The sequence below is a fragment of the Artemia sp. Qi Xiang Cuo genome, chromosome 15 (assembly GCF_049724085.1).
Source record: "Artemia sp. Qi Xiang Cuo chromosome 15, ASM4972408v1, whole genome shotgun sequence".
In the NCBI taxonomy this organism is placed as follows: Eukaryota; Metazoa; Arthropoda; class Branchiopoda; order Anostraca; family Artemiidae; genus Artemia; species Artemia sp. Qi Xiang Cuo.
In genome coordinates, this window is record NC_142808.1 from 30,424,031 (window position 1) to 30,441,021 (window position 16,991).

The following is a 16,991-nucleotide window of genomic DNA, read 5'->3' on the forward strand; positions in this document are numbered from 1 at the left end:
GTAGATTTTTGTTTGTTTCAAGATTGATTTGCACATTCAATTTAAGTTTCACTCATTTTAAGGTTTTATTTACTCATCTATATTAGCAGCTGTTGTATGTTTGTTTGCTATGATTGTTTATTTCATTTCTGTTCATTTTGGGTTTCATTTATACTTCAATAGAAAAATATTTTTGTTCGTTTTAAGCTTGATTTGCGTACTCAATTTAAACTTTACTTGTTTCAAGATTTATTTATTCGTTTATATTTAATAGCTGTTGTTTTGTTTTCCTGCTATGATTGTTTATTTTATTTGTGTTCGTTTTGGGTTTCATTTATTCTTTAATAGTAATTTCAGGCCTTTTTTTAGTTATTGTAAGTTTCTATTTCTTCTGAACTTAAGTTTAATATGGCCTTTACTTTTCTTTAAAAAACTTCTTTTTTTCAAATTAATTTCTGTTCGTTTTTGATTGCCAAAGTTTCAAGTTTTTTAAAATTTCCTATTTCAAAATAATTTTTTATTTCAAAATAAATTGACAGTTTTGGCAAGAACTAATAAAATTCAACTGAATATTTGATATATAATGATATTAATTGCTGACAGCTCACCAGTTCAAGATTTTGTTTCACCCGAGCCCAATTTAAAGCTTTGATGCTTCTATACCCAAGCGTTTTTGCCGCTTCGTTTTTGCAATATTTTCGGGGAAATCCTTAAGACTTCGGGAATATTAAAAGCCTCAGGGCCTATTAGTAAATCCTGGTCTGGTTTCACTGGAATTTTCATTTTTATTTTCAATGTTGTAATAAGTACAAAAGAAAATATTTGTAATTTAAATGGTTTTAGTAAAGAACCAAATAGGCAGTAGGCCTTTTGGTTTTACCGTTAGGGAAACAGGCAATAGCCATACTCTTGATGGTAGTGAAGAAGTTTTGCAAAGAGCTAAGAAAACTAAACTGAATTCCCATGATTTTCAGAACTGAACATTGTTAATAATTTTTTATGGTTGGGGGGGGGGCATGAAAAAAGGGCAATGTGTCAGCTCCCATGGTTTTTGGAATAAAATATCGTTAATAAGTTTTTTTATTGGGGGGAGGGTCGGGCAATGGAGATAGAGCCAGGGTTCAGTTCCCATTACTCATCATTGATGATTTTTTTGGAGAGCGAGGGGTATCGGGCAATGGAGGACCAGGGGTCAGCTCCCATAAGCCTTGGAACAAATCATTTTTTTAATAAGTTGTTTGTTTTTTGTTTTTTTTTGGGGGGGGGGGGTCGAGCCATGAAGGGCCAGGGGTGAGTTCCCATAATTTTTGGAATAAAATATCGTTATCAATTTTTTTTGGAGCGGGGGTCAAGTAGAGAAGCTCGTTTAAGTTTTGGAATAAAATATTCTTCATAAGTTTTTTGAGTGGGGGTGGGGGTTTGGCTTATCTGATCTTCAAACTATTTTCAAAACCCTCGCATAAGAACCATATATGTCCCTGGAAATGGCATACAACACTTCCCCCGGGGCTCTGGGGGTTTGTTTTGACTCTGGAGTTTTTGTTAACCAATCTCTTTAGCCTCGTAGCCCTCCAATCACTTTTGACTCTTAAAAAAGAAATAGAAATTCCAATTTACAATAGAATGAGCCCGCACTGAAGTTTATACTACCATCCCTTCTATAAAAACCTTATTTGCCCTGGTGGCATAAATTACAATACTTACCCCGGGTTCTAGGGGGGGTGCTGTGTTATCCCTGGAGTTTTTAATATATGATGTTTCGTTAATTTTGAACAAAATGGCTAAATAAATGATTCGATCAGACACAATCGGGGAAAAGAAAGTTGGTGGAGAGGGTCTAGTTGCCATCGGATCACTTGTGACTCTTAAAAAGGACACTAGAACTTTGAAGTTCTAATCATTTGAGTCCCCTCCAAAGTTAATACGACCAAATCTTCCATAAAACCTTATCTACCCCCGGGCAGGGGCGTCCCGAGGGGGAGCGCGCCGCCCCTCCTACGCTTCTGGCATTCGGTAAAATTTTCGCCGACGGCGAAAATTTCGGCAGACATTTTGCAAAACTGGCCGAAATTTAGCAAAATTCTTGATTTCTGCAGAAAATTTGGCATAAATCAGGTAGCGATTCGGTAAAATTTACGAAGATCGCCCCTCCAATGAAATGAGTCTCGGGACACCCCTGCCCCGGGGCAAAGGTTGCAACCCTTAGTTCCCCCACGCCTCGGGGGGGGGGGGGGGAGGGAGGCGGCTAAGTTGACCCCGAAGTTTTTTTTATTTTATCGTTGGACTATTTCAAAGAAAAGGGAAAATGGAATTTGAGACCTGATGGATTTCAAATCCATTGGATTAAGTTAAGGGAAAGAGGGCGTAGGGGGGAGGGGTAGATGCTCTCCAATCACTTTTAACTCTTAAAAAGGTAACTCAATTTCCAATCAAATGAGCTACCGCTGAAGTTTATGCGACTACCCCTTAAAGAAAAACCTTATATGCCCCCGGGGCATAGCTTAAAACACTTGCCACTGGGCTATGGGGCAGTGTGTCGACCCTGGAGTTTTTGTTATCTGATGTTTGAGCTATTTTCAACAACAAGCCTATCTCAAAAGTTTTATTGGATAGATATGGGGAAAATAGGGCAGGGCTAGTTGACCTCCGATCGCTTTTGACTCTTGAAAAGTGAACTAGAACTTTTAATTTCCAATCAAATGAGCCCTCTCTGAAGTTTATACAAGCATCCCTTCTATAAGAACCATATGTGCCCCTAGGGTATAAGTTACAACGCCTGTCCTGGGGTCTGGGGGTTTCAAATCAAATGAGCCCTTTCTGAAGTTTATACGAGCATCCCTTCTATTAGAACTATATATGCCCCCAGGGCATAACTGACAATGCCTGCCCCTGGGCCCGGGGGGGTTGTGTTGACCCTGGAGTTTTTATTATCTGATGTTTGAACTATTTTTAACAAAATGGTTATCTCTAAATTTTTATCGGATGGGTTTGGGGGGAAAAGGGCGTGGGGGAAGGGGGGCTAGTTGCCTTCCGACCTCTTTTGACTCTGAAAAAGTGAACTAGAACTTTTAAGTTCCAATCAAATGAGTCCTCTCTGAAGTTTATACGAGCATCCCTCCTATAAGAGCCATAAATGCCCCCAGGGCATAACTTACAACGCCTGGGGGGGTCTGTTTATCTCGAGTCTCTGTTATATGATCATTGAACTATTTTTAACAAAATGTCTATCTCAAAATTTTTATCGGATGCATTTGGGGAAAAAAGGGCATGAGGAGGGGGGTCTAGTTGCCCTCTGATCACTTTTGACTCTTAAAAAGGACACTAGAACTCCCGGTTTTCACTCGAATGAGCCCCCTTTGAAGTTTATAAGACGACCCCTTCCATATGAAGTGCTTATGAAAAAAAACATTCAAGCCTTATAGCCTTTACTATAGGCAACGCTATAGTGTTGCCTCTGATTCCAAATGTATAAAATCCATAAAGTTGAATGTTACCAATCAAAAGTTATGAGCCAGAATCAGTTTGCCTGATTTTTGAAAAAGGGGTGAAACATCCACAGAAAGTCAAGGATTATTAATGGAAATCGTACAGTCAGATTCAGTATGTCAGAGAACCCTACTTCAGAGGTTTCAAGCTCCTATTTCAAAAATCTGGAATTTTGTATTTCTTGCCAGAAAGAAGTTCATGGATGAGGATTTATTTTTTTTTTTTCTTGTGACTGTATGAAACCAATGGTAATAGAAGATCAGGAGAGGGCTCATTTGAATGGAAATTAAAAGTTCTATTTCCCTTTTTAAATGACCAAAAAATTGGAAGGCAACTAGCCCACTCCCATCCCTCTTTTTTACCTAACGCCATATGATCAAAATTTTGAGATTTTGTTCAGCATAGTTAAAAGGTTCAATAACTATGCCTCTGGGAATAACATGACCCCAACAGCCCCAGAGGAAAAGGGCTGTGAGTTATGAAATTTGTCATTGAATGAACTATACTAGGTGGCTTTGTTAGATTTTTTAAAGAATGCTAGATGGCAGATAAGTACCGTGTCCCGCCTTATACCCCTTACCCCTAATTGTTATTGGGAACTACAGAGACATTTTACAGGGGAGCAGCAAATTTTCTGTGGAAGGGGGTTTTCCATGAGAAAAATTGTCTGTGGGAAGGGGAATTTTCCAGGGGTGAACTTTCCAGGAGAAATTTTACACAGGGAGAACTTGCCAGAGTTCTTACATGAAATTCATTTTAACTGTCTTAATTTCTCTTTGGTAACTCAATTTTACATGTGGAGATGTTAAAGAGGAAATTTTCAGTGGGGCTGGAATTGTCTGGGAGATATTTCTGTGAGGGATGAATTTTCCGTGAGAGAAATTCTCCGTGAACAGAAATTATTCCACATTTGAGGGAGACTGCCCCCTCCTCAATACCTTGACCTTTACACTTAAGTTTGACTTTTTGTCCCAATTCTTTAAGAACAACTCCTGAAGCACAAATGCCATCGAATTAGAATAAGAAGGATTTTAAGTACACAAAAATTTTAACGTGAAGAAGAAGGTATTGAGGAGGGGACAGCCCCCCTCATTAGAGGATAATTTCTATTCATTTTACTTTTTAATGTTGTTCCTTACTTTCAGTTGAAAAGACTTGTTGTTATGAACTTAATACAGTCAGGCTCAAACAAAATATTGCATACTAGATGGTATATATGTTCTTTGCTTTTTTCTTCTTAAACCAAATTGATGATCATCTGTGTAACAAGCCAATTAATTTTGTCCAGAACTAGAATTCAAAAATCTTACATAATACCAAAGCAACAGCAATTGGTTAATGGGAAGCCCACTGCAAGGGATCTTTGCCTAATTTCAAAACAGGGTTAATGAGCCCAACACTAAAAAAAACCTAGCACTAGACTAGTAGCAAATATTGTTTGTTAAAATAAAGTTAAATGCTCCATCAAATATACTACTAGCAATGAATCTGTGTTGATGAGCTTTGGCCAAGGATGCTACAAGACAAAAACTTTCAGCAGATTCTTTTCATATCAAATTCAGATTCATAGTTAGTATCAACTTGCAGATTGTGGAGGGGGGTAAGAACTCAGAAGATAGATATTCAATCAGATTGACTAAGTATTCTTCAGAGGGACTAAGAAGCAAAAGGTTATCGGATAATTTATTATATAATATTCCAAATATCGCTGGGTTTGTTTTCTAAGCAAGCATTGAATTCTTCTGTAATACAGTTTGAATGCTTCTGAAGACACTTGGAAAATTGTTGCATAGTAAGCACAAAAAAGGACCAGACCTTGGCTTCCCATTACCATGCTACAGCTTAAATCCAAATTTAGAAAAACATCTGGATTCAACAGGTTACATATTTTGATTCCATTTTGGGGCCTTAGCTTCAATTCAAAATTGTTGCCTAGGCACAGCAGCAGCCTCAGCAGGATTCAAGGCATCCATAATTTTAGCCCAATATGCATTAAGTGAAATCTGCATATCTTGTCAATTTTGGTTGGAACCAGCCAGATGGAAGTGATTATGAACTTTAATTTTTGATAGTACAGATTCAGAAACTGACTGGTGAGCAGGTAGATTAACTTTCTCCTAATCAAGTCTTCCATACCCAACTTTTACTATTACTTGAAACACTGCTTGGAGGTTACAAGATTTCAAGACCATTTGAAACAGGGAAGTGGTCATAAAAACTGATGGAAATATCAACATAAATTCAAGAGATCCATAAAATAATTTCTTAAGTTAAGCAAATGCAATTTGAGTTGAATTGATTTGTTACCATCAATTGTTATCTAAATGATTGGTTTGAAAACAATTCAGTTGCCACAAGATAACAGGTACTTGGTAGTTTAGTAGAAGATGTAAGGAATAGAACGAAAATAATATCAGCCTGCTGGCTGATATAAAGGCAAACCAAGGATTTGCTTTGCCACTGACTTATTTTACAAGCTTCCTTTATGCCTTGATTTAAGCTTACAGCAAGGCATAAGCTGGATACCAAACAGGCATGAAGAAAACTTATTTTAAGCTTTTTGCTTGACTTTGGTTTGCTATTGATGACTTGGGTATTAGTGCAGCGGTCACCCTCAATCAGAAAGAAATACAATAAAGTTCTGAAAATTATTTCATGGATTTTCCAATTGCTTGACGTTCTCAATTATACTTGTTTGCCATTTGATCTATTTGAAGAACATCCTCAATGGGAAATTCATGGAGAATATATATAGAAAGAAATAAAGAAAAACGAGCAAAAATGGGGTTTTTAAAGGCAAAATGAAAATACTGAAAAAAAAAACACAACAAAGCAAACATTTTGAGAGGACAAACGCCTCTCTTCTTCAGCGTGAAAAACAAAATAATGTATCCAAGGAAAGTGCCGAAGAAAAAAAAAATAATAAAAACAATAAAAAACAAACGCGGAAAGTCAATGTGAAAAGAACCAAAAAAACAAAGAAAAAAACAAAAACTTAAAAGATGAATAAAATTGAATAAAAGCCAAAAATTATAAGAATTAAAACCAAATACCTAACAACTATAAAAGCGAGTTATTCGCCAATATCCGCGATTTGCACAAAATCCAAAAAATTATGAACTGCCATCGACGGATACTAGCGAACATCTAAAGAATAAAAGAGAACAATTCATTCACTCAAAAACAAAACGAGCCAGCAATTAAATAAGTTGGAGAACTATGTCATCTGATTTCGGATCTTAATTATTGCATTTCTTGCAGACACTCTTTGAGACCTAAGAGGTTGTTCACGTGTTTGATTATATGACAGGGAAAGGGGTTCAAGGTTTATTTTAGGGATTACTAAAGTATCGGCTTCTCTTTTGAGAAAACCGAAATATGACTCGTTTATTCTTAAATCACCGGAATCCCTGTTCAAAGCTAAACCTGAATGTTGGCATTTATAAATTACAACAGCTTTTATGTAGTGCTGGACAATACCTTTGTCATGCGAAATTAGGCTAGCTTGATTAAACAAAATAGTATGGTCTGGGTTTTCAAAAAAGTGCTCTGCAACAGCGGAGCCAAAATTTTCTGTTGTTTTCCGCTTTTTAAGTGTATTATTAATTGAAGTAGAGTGCTGAGTTAATCTATCCGTGAGTCGCTGATCAGTTCTTCCGGTATACCAAAGACCACACAAACAAGGAATTTTGTAGACACCAGAGTTTTCACCTATCGGGATAGGGTCTTTACCTTGATAAATTGGGACCTGATAGTTTTTCTGGGTCTATAGTAAGTGTAAATGTTATTTTTTCTTAGATTTTTTTGAAATGTGGTCTGAAACCCCTTTAACGTATGGGAGACCAAGATAAACTGAATTTTCCGTTTGATTTGTGTTTTCTGTATAACTATCTGATAATCTTTTAATGCGTTTTGCAATTACCGAATTTATTAAACTAATTGGATAACCATTCCCAAATAAAATATCTCTAAGGTGGTTGAGCTCTAAATCCAAGAAGAAGGTTGAACAAACCAACTAGAGAAGTGACAACTACTCTTTTCACAGCAACAGAATGATTTGAGGAGTATTTTAAGTAGTGGTCACTATGTGTAGGTTTTCTATGGACACCAAACTCGAAACAGTCATCATCTCGGTGCACCAGAACATCTAAGAAAGGAAGACGCTTTTCTACCTCTGATTCCTGAGTAAATTTAAGTTTTGGATCCAAGGAGTTGAGCAAGTGAAGAAAAGAACCCAGAGACTCGTCATCATGTTCCCACAAATAAAAAATATCATCTTTAAAACGAACCCAAAATTCAGGTTTACAAAAACTTTACAAAATAGCCCTTTCTTCAAGGTCTTCCATGAAGGTATCAGCCTGTATTAGAGAAAAAGGGGCACCCATGGAAAGCCCATATTTCTGTCTATAAAAAATACCTCTATGATGGAAGTAAAAAGAATTTCTGTTACAAAGGGCTGTAAGTGAAAGAAGTGTCTGATTCGAAAGAGTAGATTTTTCTGATATAGATGGGTTAGAATTAAGTTTATGCTCTGAAATCAGTTCGGCCTTTTGAGGATCACAATTGGTATACATTGAATCTGCATCAAAACTGCCAATTTTTGTATTTGGTTTAACCGAAACTTGCTTTACCTTGGAAACGAAATCAGCGGAATTTTTAATACAGGATTTTTGAGCCTGAATTAGTGGGCGAAATACAACTGATAAGAAGTTCCCTATTTTTGCTGTAGGAGAATTAAAAGAAAAAACAATGGGTCGAAGTGGATTACCGGGCTTATGAACTTTAGGAAGACCTTAAAAGCAAGGGAACGTGCATCTGCATGGGTAAAACCTTTTGTACAACTGATCTGTGATTTCACCTTTTCCTTTTAGATAAGAAAGCTCTTTTCGGACTTCCTGGACGAATTTTTCTGTGGGATCGGTAGCTAATTGTTCATATGTGTTAGAATCATTTAAAATTTCTCTGACTTTTTTGTCGTAATCATCTGAATCTAATACAACAACAGTATCGCCTATATCGGCTTTCGTAATAACCCTAGAATGATCTTTATGTAGTGCGTGTCAGACCAAGTGTTCATTTTTACAAAAAAAAAAAAAATTAAATTTGGATTATTAACAGAAGGCGAATCTAACAAGGTTTCAACAAGTGTGCTCTAACCTCAGCAATCTCTCCAATCTCCGCACGAGAGTCATGAAATGCCCCCTCTGTGTTCGCGATAATTTCATTATAAGGTATTTTCGAAGGGGCTATCTTTGAAAACCCAGACCATACTATTTTGTTTAATCAAGCTAGCCTAATTTCACATGAAAAAGGTATTGTCCAGCACTACAGAGAAGCTGTTGAAATTTATAAATACCAACATTTAAGTCCCCCTTTAAACAGAGATTCTGGTGATTTAAGAATAAACGAATCATATTTCGGTTTTCTCAAAAGAAAAGCCGATACTTTAGTAACCCCTGAAATAAACCTTGAACCACTTTCCCTGTCATATAATCAAACACGTGAACAACCCCTTAGGTCTCAAAGGGTGTCTACAAGAAATGCAATAATTAAAATCCGAAATCAGATGACATAGTTCTCCAACTTATTTAATTACTAACTCGTTTTGTTTTTGAGTGAATGAATTGTTTTCTTTTCTTTTATTCCTCAGTTGTTTGCTAGTATTCATTGATGGCAGTTCATAATTTTTTGGATTTTGTACAAATCGCGGATACTGGCGAATAACTCGCTTTTATGGTTGTTAGGTATTTGGTTTTAATTCTTATAATTTTTGGCTTTTATTCAATTTTATTCATCCTCTAAGTTTTTGGTTTTTTCTTTGGTTTTTGGTTCATTTCACATTGACTTTCCGTGTTTGTTTTTTTGTTGCTGTTTTTTTTTTTTTTTTTTTTATTCGGCACTTTCCTTGGATACATTATTTCGTTTCGTGCTGAAGAAGAGAGGCGTTTGTCCTCTCGAAATATTCGCTTTGTTGTGTTTTTTCAGTATTTTCATTTGGCCTTTAAAAACCCCATTTTTGCTCGTTTTCCAATCTTTATGTGATGTCAGGCCAATATGGTTTAAGAAATTATCATAGAAAGAAATATACATAACACAAGAAACACATACATATACATATAATATACATATACATAAAGAAAGAAAAAACGATCCCAATTTTATTTTGTTGGTTTTTTTCTTTGGCACTCTCATTGAATATATTTTTTCGCTTCTTGCTGTAGAAGAGAGGTGTTTGTCCCCTCGAAATATTTGCTTTGTTGTGTTCTGTCAATATTTTCATTTGGCCTTTAGAAACCCCATTTTCTTCATGATAAAGGGGGATGGAAGCAAAGTAAAGAGAAGTTACTTTTAGAAATGTTTTCAAAATGTTACAAAGTTTTTTTTCTGATGGCAACCACTGCACTACTACCATGGCTTGTTGCAAGCTAATTAGCCTTTGATAAAACCTTGAATTAAGGTTGATTTAATAGAACTTCAAGTTAAATAATTGCAGCCATTACAACTGCATCCCAGCACTCTTTAATGGGGCCAGATATAGCCCTGGGCTACACACAAAAGTTCCTAATTGTGTTTGTCTGAAATAATCTCTTGTACTTATTTTGGTAAAATTCTAGTTTAGTGGCTTCTTATTATCTTTAAAAGTAGTCAAGTTAGGGGAGTGAAACTTCCAGGAATGAATCCACAGCCCAGGAAGGTATTGTCAAGCAACTATGTCTGCTCTTTTCTGATTTCTAGGGCTTAGAAGATTGTATATACAATAAATCTAAATTAACCTATCATATATGCAGAGCCTGTTTGAATTCAAACAAAAAACATTATGTAATAATCTTACTATCCTTTCTAGGTGCTGTTAACATGAGTTTCCAATATAAATCTTGAATTACTTACACGGTGTCAGAAGTATTAAAAATGGAAACTGCCATACCATACCCCAAAATGGACAGGGGAAGTCCTAATAAAAAAAGAAGCATGGGCCCATTTTAAGAACCTGATCAATTAGCACATTCACCCTTAGAGACAATAAGATAATATAGAAGCCTGTATGAAGAAATTTAGTGGCTATTTCAACCCAATGGAGGATATTTTTCACCAGCACAACACTGTCCTGCAAATGGGAAAATATGCAGCAACTGCAAAAAAAACAAACAATCATTTTGCTAGGGTATGTAAAAGTGTAAAGAAAGCTGTTAACACCACCTACCAGGTCCAACATTCAGACCCTTCACAATGTGAAGAACTTCTTATTGATACTGTAAATGCAGTTTGATCAGGCAAATGACCATTCATAAAGATACTTATCAACAATCAGCAGTAGATTGAATTCAAAGCTGATACTGGATATCAAACCAATATCCTACCAAAAGATCTATTCACAAAACTATGACCAATTCCAGAATGGCACCCCACAGCCCAAATCCTAATGAGCTTTTGTGGGCAGCGGATTCCAGCCACAAGCATATGCAACCTGATCTGCTCCCACCACAATGAAAGTACCAAGTCTGAATGTTTCTTCATTATGAAAGATACTTCATCTTCAATCCTAGGACTTAAAACAAGCTAACAATTGAATCTTGTCAACCTTATCCTTGAAATAAAAGAAATCAATCCATCATTGCTGCAATCAGAACATGAATGAATGGAAGATACTCAACCAAAAGCAGTTCCAGCAAGACAGATCCCCATTTTGCTCAAACAACAATTCAGAGAAGAGTTGGACATTGCCCTATGCCAAAATCTGAAGAGGCCATTCTAAGACAATCAGGTGCCAAGTGTTTCACCCAACTAGATGCATGCCATGGCTATTGGTCACTGGTACTATCCAATGTGTCACCTGATTTAACAACATTCAATACCCCATTTTGCCCACAACAAATTCCAATGCGGAATGGAGGAAGCATTCTCAGCATTTGCCCCACTGGTTTACACCATTATTACATTACATTATTACATTACACCAGCATTTACACCATTATTGTTGATGAAATTATCATTTTTAGGCAAAACACTTGAAGAGTATGAAGAGAATAAACAAACAGTACTTCAGAAAGCTAGCGAGAGGCATTTATGTCTGAACAAATCTAAGAGTATATTCAGGTGCACTAGCATACCATACTTTGGGCAGATCTTCTCATACAATGGCATGCATTCTGATCCTGAAAAGGTAATAAAGCAAATGAGAGCCCCAGCAAACAAAGAAGAGCTCCAGACCTTACATGGCATAACAAATTACCTATCAAGATACATCAATAACTTATAAACAGCAAATCACCCACTGAGGGAACTTACCAAACAAAAGACTTTTGTATAGAAGCCTGAACATCAGAAGGCCCTTGACACATCAAGAGCTCACTTTGCCAGTCATTGTGATTTTTTATCCAGAAAACAATGAAGTGGAAACACAGGTAGGTGCCTCAAAGTTGGGTCTGGGATCAACTCTTCTCCAAAAAGGAAACATCAATGTCTTTGCCTGATCACTGAATGCTATGGAACAAAATTACTCACAAATAGAAAAGGAGATGTATGCTATAGCATATGGGTGTAAGCAGTACCACCAGTACCTTTATGGATGGATAGTCGCTGTCATATCAGGTCAGAAGCCCCTTAAATTAGTCCTAAATTGTCCAATTGCAAAGTCATTTCCAAGGCTAAAGAGAATCACCCTGCAAATCCAACCATATGATTTCTGTATCACTATTTGGCAATGCAAGGACATTCCCATTAAAGACACCCTATTCTTCTTACACATCCCAGGAGATAAGCCTCTACTCAAAAATAAAATTGGATCTTTATGTACATATATTCATGAGGCTGCTACCAATCAGTGGTGAGAAGTAAATTCAAATAAGAAATGAGACAAAATCTGACCAGAGTCTTTTAGCAATATTATAGATCATCCAGAACTGCTGGCTGCAACTGCTGGAGAGTAAAGACCAAGTTCCTTTGAAAGTAAGCTTAGGCTTCCTGTTGTTGACTCAGTCATCCTTAAATACAATTTACTGCTCATACCCACTAGCCTGCAAAGTGACATGTTAAGAAACCTCTATGTTCTTCACAAAGCTTAGAGCCAGATCAGTTGTTTACTGGCCTAGGATGACAAAGGCCAGCAAGTGCAGCCTTAGTTTGGGCATTATTATTGCCCCAACAAGGTATTAATAATTTTGCTTGTTTTAAGTTTTAATGTTGCTCCTTACTTTCAGTTAAAAAAAACTTGTTTCTTTTATTTAATTTCTTATCTTTTTTATATAATGCCAGGAAATATGGCTCTACTTCCATAGAAATATCCTTTAGACAATTCAATACCAGTGAAAATTTACCCCAGACAATTACCCTAACAACCCCATATGTAAAATTGAGTTGGAAAAGAAAAGGCAATGCACATAAAAAAGGGAGAAGGACTGGAGGTAGGCACTTCAAAATACCTTCCTGGAACATACTCATGGGCGCCCAAAAGGGGGGGGGCAGCCCCCTCCCCTGGCTGAATGACGGTGTCATATATTTGTTTTAATTTAAAAAAATTCCACAGAATAAGTTTTCAAAGAAAAGTAAAGAGCTCTGTTAAGCCAAAAATGGGCAGAAATAAAGTAAAATAGACTTCCAAGTGTAAAGCTACCACAAATCACCATCAATAATTCAATGAAACTCAAAACAAGCAACAATTAACATTATTAGGGCTGACAACACCCATGCCTTCTCAAGACCAGAACATAACTTTGGTTTTACTGAAAAAAAAATGACTGTGGATTGTCAGTTTAATATACTTATACTGATATTTATTCCTTAAAATAAAAAGTGGGTAAAAAGTTTTTTACTTATTTAAGTAAAAAAGAAAAAACATTTAAACAAATTGTTTTCAGTAAAGTACAAATTGTGTTATGGTCTTAAGAAGGCATGGGGGTTATCACCCCTACTAATGGTAATTTTTGCTTCTTTCAAGTTTGACTTGGCTATTTATTCTAATTTCTGTTCATTGTTGAGTCATGTGTTGAGTTTCCTTTATTTATTGATAGTGATTTGTGGTACTGTAGTTTCATGCTTTGATGATTACTTGACTTCATTTCTGCCCATTTTTTGCTTAATAGAGCTCTTTACTTTACTTTGAAAAGCTAGTTTTGTGGAAAAAGTTTTTTAGATGAATTTCTGTTCACTTTTTATTGACAAAGTCATTTTCATAAAAAAAATTGCCCAATGTTTTTTATTGACACAGTCATTTTCATAAAAAAATTGCCCAATGGTTTAACATGCCCAATATCCCTAAGGACATAGTTGCTGGACCATTCTACTATGCTGAACAAAATAGTTGTCTCAAAATTTTCTCTAGATGGGTTTGGGAAATAAATTGGCTTGAGAGACAGGCTGATTGCCCTCCAATATCTTTTTACTCTTAGAGAGGACACCAGAACTTTTCATTTTGAATCAAATTAGCTTCTTTAAATGTTTCAATGATATTTCTAGCTATAGTAGAGTGGTGCTGTCTATGATATTATATGCCTTTTTGAAAACCTACATGTATACAGTTTTTTTTCATTGAATTGGATTACCCCCTAAACACTTCCTAGAAGTTTCACCTTAATACTCTTAGCATCATTAGTAACAGTAACTGTAGTTGTAGTATATAATTTGGAAGACCACACTGCCTTTCCATGACAATGAAATAGAAGTTCAAAATAGGGATAAAATCCTTTTTAATAGACAGTGTATAGAAATTCACAAAAATACCAGATATTTTGGTCACATATACAGTGACTGTCATCAGTAGTAAAAGAGTCACTGTATATGTGACCAAAATATCTGGTATTTTTGTGAATTTCTATACACTGTCTATTAAAAAGGATTTTATCCCTATTTTGAACTTTTATTTTGTAGTTATAGTACTAAAAGTATACACATAGTGCCTTCTGGCTAGTTCAAAAACCAAATATTTCTTATATTTGATTACTGAAGACATTGTTATATTCTCTTTGGAGTATTGGCTACAAAATGGCTGTCTTACATTTTTGATTGAATGTATTTGGGGAAAAGATGATATCAGGGAGAGAGAGGGGGGGCTATTTTCTATCCATCACACTTGACTCTTAAAATAGAACTAGAATCAAACCAAATGAGTCTCCTCTCAAGTTCACAAGACCACCTCTTCATAAAAACCTTTCATCACCCAGGGCATAAATTAAAGCCCTTATCCCCATACTTTTTTTTTGGGGGGGGCAGGTTGTGTCAACCCCAAAGGCTTTGTTATGAGATCTTTGGACTATTTTTGAGCAAATGGCTATCTTAAAATTTCTATCAGATGCATTGGGGGAAAATATGGTACTGTTCTATTAACCAGACTCTTTTATATAGTGCTAGTTTCATTAATGCTAATGAAATAAAATAGAATGACTATATAATAGCTTAGAAACAAATTTGAGCTATATATTTGCACATTAGGAGGGGTGAGGGCAAAGCATAACCCATATTAAATACATAACCTAACCTAGGTACCTCCCCCCCCCCCAAAAAAAAAACAACAACACTTTAAATATTGTATATGCAATAAAAACCATGCTATACATTGTATTTCTCTACAGTTGTGTCTTGTATTGTCCTGTTGAAAAATGGGTTTTTCAATACATCTTGAGTTTGAGATATAAAAAGAGTCTGGTTAATAGAACAGTACCAAAAATATGACATGGAGGGGGGTGTATAGCTGCCCTCTGATAAATTTGACTCTTAAAAATGACTCTTCAAGTTCTGATTTCCAATCCAATGAGCCCCCTCCAAAGTTTATGCAACCACTATTTCTATAAAAACCTTATACACCCCCAAGGCATAACTTACAACCCTTGACCTAAGGGCTGTATGGGGAGAGGGAGTTATCCTCAAAGACATAATTTCTGGACCTTTCAATTACACTGAACAAAATGGCTATCTAAAAAAATTATGCTTGAATGTGTTTAAAGAAATGATTGGTATATGGGGGGGCTAGATGACCTCTAATCACTTTTGGCTGTTAAAAAGGCCAGTAGAACTTCTGACTACCAATCAAATCAATCCCCTCTGAGGTTTATACAACCACTTTTTCTATAAAAAAAAAACTTTACATCCCCACAGGGCATAACTTACAACCCTTGCTCCGAGGGTTGTGGGGGGCTGTCATTCTCAAAGTCATAATTTCCAGACCTTTAAACTACACTGAACAAAATGGCTATCTCAACATTTTGATTGGATGTGTCTGGGGAAGTGATTGATGTGAGGGAGGGGGAGTTGGTTGCCCTCCATGAACTCTTTTGAGGTTCCTATGATATTTTTTTCTATAAGAAGTGCCTATGATATTTCTCTCTATAAGAAGTGCCCTGGTCTAAAAAATATATATATTGTGCCCACATTGCTCTTTACTTAGGCAGCATGATACATGCTGCCTATGATATTTTGTCTTGAGATTTCAATTATACAGCATTGGAAGTGCCAATTATACCAGGTAAGCCCCCCCCTAAAATTCAGCCTATGGGCACCCATGAACATACTTTAGCCTGTAGACCCATCCCTGAAAGTTTCATTTTCTTTTCAACACCTTCCATAGATAGTTAAAAGTAGCAAAAGTAGAATTTGGTAAATATCTACCAAATCATATTATTGACTTAGGCCTATGCATAAAGTGAATATACAACTTAATGCCTTTTTTTATGCCGATTACAAATATAATAATCATTTCTATTAGATAAGAATATCAGCCCCCCCCCCTATACATGCCAATTCAGGGTATATATTTCTACATTAGGGGGTGGGGGTAAAGTTTAAACTTACCTCCCATTTACATCAGAAACAAAATTTGCCCCCACCCCCCCTAATGTAGAAATATATACCCTGAATTGGCATATATAAGGGGGGGGCTGAAATTCATTTCCAATAGAAATGATTTATTATATTCATAATCAGCATAAAAAAAGGCATCAAGTGGTATATTCACTTTATGCGTAAGTCAATAATATGATTTGGTAGATATTTACCTAGAATTTTACCAGCTTTAGTTTAGAATTTAACACAAACGCTACTAGCGTCCCTTTTGATTTATATAAAAGTTAGCAAATTCCTGCAGCCCAGAGTTGTTATCCTTCATTCATTTTGTTTGACCTTTTTTTAGTTTAAATCAGTTATGGCGATTTATTTTTTCCACATTATCATGTATTATAGTAATATCAAAACCTATAAAAATGACTTCTTTCAAGCTGAACCCAATCCGCAGTATGTAACATCACATAAAAAATGCAACTTCTCAATTTTTCAAAATTTTCGCGAAATACTTACCATCTAAGTTAATAAAGAATAGATAACGCTTAGTACATTTTAATAGCTATTTTTACAAAAATATTGTCTTGAAGCTTTGTGAAAAAGTCTTCGGAGTATGACGATTGGCACAAATTTTGAGGACAAGCTTAATATTAGACTATAATACATCTATAAATTCATGATACCCATAGAAAATTGCTAATACATTTTCTGTCTCTTTTAATTCCAAAAAATTATGTCGTAAATTTCACTTTGCTTGTGGC

The 16,991-nt window shown here is 35.8% G+C and overlaps 1 protein-coding gene across 2 annotated transcripts in view; it reads right to left on the reverse strand.

Moving 5' to 3' along the window:
• The window catches only part of Vps16A (vacuolar protein sorting 16), a 156,473-nt gene extending 139,750 nt beyond the window's left edge, over window positions 1-16,723 (reverse strand). The window contains exon 1 of one of the 2 annotated variants that reach the window (XM_089101677.1): window positions 16,645-16,723. In XM_089101677.1, the coding sequence (XP_088957803.1) occupies window positions 16,645-16,694 (50 nt within the window). In that variant the 5' untranslated portion in view covers window positions 16,695-16,723. The remainder of the gene's footprint in view (window positions 1-16,644) is intronic. The other variant, XM_089101676.1, reaches the window with a different exon arrangement.
• Between the last annotated feature and the right edge of the window lie 268 nt (window positions 16,724-16,991).